Source organism: Chaetura pelagica, unplaced genomic scaffold (assembly GCF_000747805.2).
Source record: "Chaetura pelagica isolate M959 unplaced genomic scaffold, ChaPel_1.0 scaffold49, whole genome shotgun sequence".
In the NCBI taxonomy this organism is placed as follows: domain Eukaryota; kingdom Metazoa; phylum Chordata; class Aves; order Apodiformes; family Apodidae; genus Chaetura; species Chaetura pelagica.
In genome coordinates this window covers 144574-151435 of record NW_009970715.1, presented here as the reverse complement: position 1 = coordinate 151435, position 6862 = coordinate 144574, and the positions used below count along the sequence as shown (strand labels likewise).

Here is a 6862-nt window from a genome sequence, read left to right as displayed (position 1 = left end):
CACAGCAGCATCCCTAAGGGGACCTTGGTCACATCACTTGAGGTCTCCATGGGGCAAAGCCCAGTGGTAAAGGGGTTTTTCTGGGGGGGCTTCTCAGGCTCCTGGCCCTGCACAAGTCCCCACTGGGCTGGCACAGGGACAACGTGAGGCTTGGGTCACCATCTCCCCACAGGGCAGCCCCTTGGCATTGCCTGAGGGCTGACTGGGGGGCTGGGGTCAGCCCAGGAAGGTGGCAGGGCTGGATGAAGGTGAGTGGAGCTGGCAGGAGGCTTGAGGGATTCTGAAGATAATCCATCCACCAGCAGGAGCTGCCTGGGATGATCCAGGCTTGGAGGCCAGGGCCCCAGCACACTGCAGGCTTGGCTCTGGAGCTGCAGGCAGGTGATGGGCCAGGTCCCTCCCTGTTCTAGGTGAGACAGGATGTGGGGACATCATGCCTGGAGCCATCAGGGTCTCCTATGCCTCCTGACTGACTTTGTCAGCATTAATTTTTCCCGCTGCCATGGAAACAGGAGTGAGGTTGCTATTGACTACAGGGGCTGCAGGCAGGGCTTGGCAGAGGCAGGGAAGCTGGACTGGGCAGGCAGGAGGGACCCAGGAGACCCTTCCAACCCCCACCATCCAAGTCCTCCTCTGCCATCAGCATCACCAGCATCAAACCCCCACTGGGAACCTCTTGTTTGCTCTTGGGGGATGTCGGATGTGTCACTCCAGGAGGGACAGTTCCATCCCAGTGCCCTGGAGGGAACCACATGGACAGGGCTGTGCCTGGGGTGTGCCCAGCATCACCTCAGGATGACTGGGAGATGTGTCCTTGGAAACCTGACGTGGGCTCCTCATCCTTCCCAGCCTGTTTAGGCTGGTGGGGAAGCACAGCCCCTGTCTAGGCTGGTGGGGAAGCACAGCCCCTTGCACTGCCAGTCCCATGGGAGCCCAGCCAGTGTCCCTGGCTCCAGATGGCAGATCCAAGAGTGGCACGTGTTGACATCCCTGGTCACAGGCAGGCCCTGGGCTCTTTAACCCAATTAAAAATGGTTTAGACTCAAACTCCAAGCAAGGCACCCTCCTCCTGACCACGGATGATCACCCAAGCAGGTCTCGGGCTCCCTTCCATGCCACAGCCACAGCTCTCTGGGTCCTCTCCAAGTGACTCCTGCTTTGGCCATGCCCCAAGGGCAGGAATGGGCTTTACAACCACCCACCCAACCGTGGGAAAGAGGAGAAAAAGAGAGGAGTAAGCAGGGATAATTCCCTGCTGGTTTCTCTGCTCTGTGAGCAGGCAGAGCTCCATGCCAAGCTGGCTGTCAGCTTCTCCCCCATGAGCTGTGCTCAACAGCTCAGGACAGGCTCCTGCTGCCCCAATTATCCCTCCCTGCCCAGCACATGATCCTGTTTGTTTTCAATCCCACCAGCCAGTCCATCAAGCAGTTATTCCTTAGAGATTGGCTGTGCACACACAGAGATGGGAGCTGGGAGAGAGCAAGGCAGGGACTCAGGTGGTCATGGCTCTGCTCTGTGCCTCAGTTTCCCCTGGAGAGTTTCATAGATGATGCTGAACTTTTTTTTGCTTTGAAACAAGACCAGATGGTTCAGACTTATAGTCCTGGCAGCCAAACACCAAGCTGCAAAAGTCCAGGGAGGTGCTGGAGAGACCCAGCCCATGAGATGGCTTGCTCAGTCCTCTCCCAGCCATCACAAGGGCTGGGGCTCTTTATTTAATTCCCTGTCCATCCTCTCCAACCAGCATGGACCTTTCACACCCAGGACATCCCCTGGCAGAGACTTCAGCATCTCAGGTCTCTGCTGCATGAGGAACCACCTCCTTTGGACCCAGCTCCCACCAACCTTCTCCAAGAACCTCTGGCTTTGCTCTCCTCCAAGCAATCCTTTGCTTTGAGACTGCTCCTTCCAGCTCAGCACTATTATTTATAGCCCCTGGGCTAATCTTTAATGATTACCCTTCGTTTCAAAACCAAGAGGTGACAGCTTGGGCCACCTTGGTAACTTCATGGCACCTTCAGCTTCCCTCTGTGCTCATTACACCACCAGTCCTAAGAAGCCTGCCAGAGAAGATGCCCTGGAGATGCCTTATGCCCCCCAGGGCAAAGGCCACTTGTTAACACGTCTGGCTCAGTGCTCAGTGACCTGGGCAGCTTGGCTATCCCCACACCTTTTTCTTTTCCTCCTTGCAGGAAGACCCTGGATGCTCTGGGCTGCCCCAGAGCCAAGTGTCCCATCCTGCGTTGGGCACAATCGAGCCATGTCCCTCTCTGGCTTGGAGGTTCTGCCCCCCTCCCCAGCTCCATGGCTTCCCTGCCTCCCCCTCGCCCTGATTTCCTGCCCCTAATGAAGCATTAATATTCAGTGAATCTGCAGCAGCTATTCCTGTCCCCAGTGACCTGGTTTCCAGGCTGATGGATGGTGTGTGCTGGGCCAGCCAGGCCGCCTGCACCATTAAGCATCACACAGATAAATCATCATCAAGCCAGGGTGGACCCTCACGAGGCCAGGGACAGCCCTGTGCAGGGCAGGAGGAGTGGCATGTCCCCAGCTGGAGCTGGGCTGCTTTGGATACCAAACCTGAGCCCCCAGGGAGCCCCCAGAAGGCAGAGACCCCAGCAGGAACTCCTTGGACAAGCTTCTTCTGTAGGGCTCCCTGGGATCCACACCAGCCTGAGTCTACTCAGGTGAGAAGCAGGCTCGAGCCCTGACTGTCCAGCCTGGGTCTCTTGCCTCAGAAATTATTACTGTTATTAATGGGCATTATTGCTAAGACCATATATCTAGGGTTACAGAACAGGAGCCAGCCCACGGAGCCATCACCAGCAAGCTGGGACAGGACTGTTCTGCACGATGGAGTTAAGAGGAAGGAGTGAAACTGGTGCCCTCGGCTGGACAGAGGCAAAAGCTGCGATTCCAGTCCCAGGGAGAACCAAGAGAGGTGACCCGAAGAGGCAGGAGCAGGCAGGGGTGAGGCACAGCAAACCTGCAGCTTCAGCTCTGGCACTTGCTGGTGGGGTAAGCCAAGCACTGAGACCTTCTGCACTTCAGTTTCACCATCTGGGACAGGAGCATTGCAGTGCTGGCCTCTGTCCAGCACCCTGAGCTCTCCAAGAGACCAGTGCAGGATTACCTCTGAGCTCCCCAGGGGCAGGACACTGCCTCAGAGAGGAAAACCCTGCCTCCAGCCAACTGACTGATTAACCAACCAACAAACCAACCAGCCCAACCATCAAATCCTCCAACCAACCAACCAACCAACCAACCAACCAACCAACCAACCAACCAACCAATCCTCTAGCCAGCCAATCATCCATCTATCTATCTATCTATCTATCTATCTATCTATCTATCTATCTATCTATCTATCCATCCATCCATCCATCCATCCCCCTCTCAATATACCCTCTATATGTCCCTCCATCTACACAACCATCCCTATGTCTCCCCTTCTCCATACCATTCCATCCACCCCTCCATTGATATTTGGAAGCCATCTGGGATGTGCCTCTCTGGGATGAGAGAAGGGCAGGACACACAGATGGGCCAACTCAGAGTTGTGTCACTTACATCTGGCGCCCATGCTGGTCCTCCCTGGTGAGCACACCTTCCTTCTCCATCAGCATCTGCCGAAAGGTCCCCACTTTCTGCCTGATCTCCTCTTCAGAGTACCTGGATGGGCAAAGACAGGAGTCAGGGCTGCTGTGGCCAGAGCGTGGGCTCCCCAGGGATCTGCTGAGAACCTCCATACCTCCAGGAGCCACATGGTGACAGCCATCAGGACCTCTGCTTGGTCCCTTGCCACCACTCTCCATGCCCTTCTCCCTCCTATCTGCCCCTCCCAGCAGAGGAAGGGACATCAGGAAGGGGTAAAAGAAGAGGATGTCCATCAGGTTGCCATTCCAAGTCCCTGCCAACCCTCCCATCACAGCTGGTGATGCCGGGGTTCATGCTTGGTGTCTCCATCCCATCATGAGCCTCCACTGCTTGTCCCTGTGCCCAGGCCCCAGCAGCCAAGCCAGTGCTGCACTCATGCTGACTCAGGCCTCTGCAGGGTTATTAACAAGAGACACTAATCACTTTGTCCCTGGCACAGGAGAACAGCCGCAGCAAACCACGGCACTCTGGCCATCCCCGAGGTGTCCCCAGGGAGGGACAGGTGACAACCCAGGGAGGTCAGTCCTGTGCTCCATCCTGGGGCTGCACAAGGGCACTCAAGCATCCCCCTCCACCAAGAACATTCAAACCCAGGCATGTGGTAACAGAGGGAACCTGCTGTGCCCTGGGCGTTGTCCCTGGGGACAGGGCAGAGGGACCCCATGTCACCACCACGCTGCCCCTGTCCCCGAGGCTGGCACCTCACAGAGCCTGTGCTGGGGACAGCAATGTCACTTACAGCACCCTGGGTGCCTTGGGTGCAGAAGTGCACCCAGCAGCACCAACCCCCCTGCGTTTCCCATGAAGGGAAATTAATATTAATGAGTTCATTTGCACAGGAAGGTTCTCATTAGTTCTCCAGCCAGCCAGGACAGCTGTGCAGGAGGGCACAGAGGCAGCCTGGCTCCTTCCCTCCTGCCTGGGTATGGGGAGGGGGGAGCCCTGAAAAAAGAGCAGCCCCCCCAAATGGTGCTGTGCTCTGTACCCACCATGGCAGGTCCATCCCTGGTCACCTGCCAGGCAGCAGCAGGAAGGTGTCCAACCCAGGAGACCAGCATTTGCTGCAGTGTCTTATGAACATGACCAAAGCTCTCAGAGAGAGAACACGAGGCCAAACAGGAGGTGACAGATGGGCCACCACGGCTGGGTGGTTAGCAAGCCTGCAGGGGGCAAGGCCAAGGTGAGGGACCCCCCTCCCCCTGCACCCTGTGATGGAGGCAGAGTCATCCTGCCCCTTCCCTCCTGCACCTCCCGGCCCTGCTTCGAACCCCCTCAGAGAGATTTGAGTTTCACATCGAACACATAAAATGAGTTTGGGAGAGAAAGCAAAACTGCTGACACTTGTTTTCCGGACAAGCTCTCCAGCCTGCAGGCAGGGAAGGGCAGTGCAGGCAGCCCGGGGCCGGCAGCAGCAGCCGGATCCAGACCGGGCAGGAGGAGCCAGCCGTGTTTAAGGGAAAAAGGAAACACTTCAAACCCCCCAAACCTCCTCTGCTGTCACCCCCACCTGCCCTGCCCTGAGCGGTGACTCCCCCGAGGCCACGGCCAAGGTGCAGCCCCCAGCCCAGACAGAAACCTCAGGGGTGCAAAGCACTTCCCGTGCACCCCCCGCCCCGAAGAGCCCTGTGCCAGGGGAGGAGCCCGGGGGGGGGAGGATTAACCAGGTTGACCAAGATTATGACTGTTAATTATATTATCATGCCGGCCTATCACCCTCATCACCAGTATTAATGGCCTTAATAAGAGCAGAGGCAATTACAGCAGTAAGAACAATGCTGACTGCACTGCTGCTATTACCCGTGGCAGGAATGGTACTACCAGTAGTAAGATCCCTAGTAGGGCACAGGAACACAGGCAGGAAGCTCTGGGCTCCCTAGGGCTCCAGGTCAACCTTATTTATTTCCATAACGACAAATTAAGCACAATCATTATTTCAGTCTGTGTGAGACAATTTAATTCTAGGTCACGCTTGAGCTCTTAATGAGAGCCTTGGAGGAGCCTTCCCTCGATCCATGTTCCCTCTCCCAGTCCCCATCCACCCACATGTGCCAATGGATTTGGTCCATCCCTGTCAGGGGGAATGGACTGTGAGGGATCAGGAGCTGTGGGGTGGCTTGGCCATGGGGATGGGGGTCTGGCCCCTCCTGCCCACCCCACAGGGAGGCTTTCCAGCTCCTCAGGTTTTCCTCCAGCTCTTTTTCATTTCCTGGGGTACAGCAAGACCTGGGGAGCAGCTCGTGGTGCCTGGTCAGGGGCACAGCAGGACAAGGGGGATCCTCTCACCCCAAAACTTGGGGGACAAAAGCAAGGCAGGACAAACTGAAGCACCAAACCAGCCTTGCCTGGGACTAAACCCCAACTCTGCTTCATCTGCTCACCACAAGAGACAGAGAAGAACCTTCTCCCATCCCAGGCATGCAGGGCACAGGCTGGGGGGCACTGATAGCATGTGTGACCATGAGCATCTCCCTCCTCCTGCCTAACTCAGCTTTCCCACCACAGTGAGCTGGGATCCCAGATTTCCAAGCGGAAGGGCTGGAGCTCCTATGTCTGCACTTTTTGGAGGCATTTAGCTTCACAAACCAACCCATCAATCCACCCCAAAGCTGTCTGATTCACCCCAAAGTGTCCTTCAACTGGGGACATTTGTCACATCAAGGTGTGTTTTTAGAGAGGAATCACAGAATCACAGAATGGTTTGGGTTGGAAGGGACCTTAAAGATCATCTAGTGATCTTCAAGGGCAGGGACACCTTCCACTAGACCAGGTTGCTCAAAGCCCCATCCAACCTGGCCTTGACAATGGAAAATAGAGGGAGAACAAGGTGCACATGCGTCAAGAGGGTCCCCAGCCACCTCCAGCCCAGCCCCAATCCCCCACCACTCACCCCTGTTCCTCCATCATCTCCTGCAGCTCCATGCATTTCAGCTCCACCCGCCGCTTGCGCTCGTGGTCCAGGATTTCCCGGTGAGCCTTCTTCACCAGGCTGGGCTCCACCACCTTCACCTCCTCCTCCCCCTTGTGCCATGTCCCCGAGGCACTGGGCTGGGAGAAGCCATTAGAGGCTTCCTGGGGTGAAGGCACGTCGGCCCCATTGTTGTAGAGAGCCATGATGGGTGGGTGACCTTGCTGCCACCAGCAGCACCTGGGGGGGGGAGATAAGGAACAAGGGGCAGGCCCTGCCTTGGGTTGCCGCTCCCCAGTG

The 6862-nt window shown here is 56.7% G+C and overlaps 1 protein-coding gene across 1 annotated transcript in view; it reads right to left on the bottom strand.

The window, feature by feature from the left end:
* Positions 1-6768, bottom strand: part of SRRM3 (serine/arginine repetitive matrix 3) — a 20164-nt gene extending 13396 nt beyond the window's left edge. Inside the window, exons 1-2 of the mRNA XM_010006041.1 lie at positions 6545-6768; positions 3571-3672 (exon numbers count right to left, since the gene is read on the bottom strand). Coding sequence (XP_010004343.1) covers positions 3571-3672; positions 6545-6768 — 326 coding nt within the window. The remainder of the gene's footprint in view (positions 1-3570; positions 3673-6544) is intronic.
* Between the last annotated feature and the right edge of the window lie 94 nt (positions 6769-6862).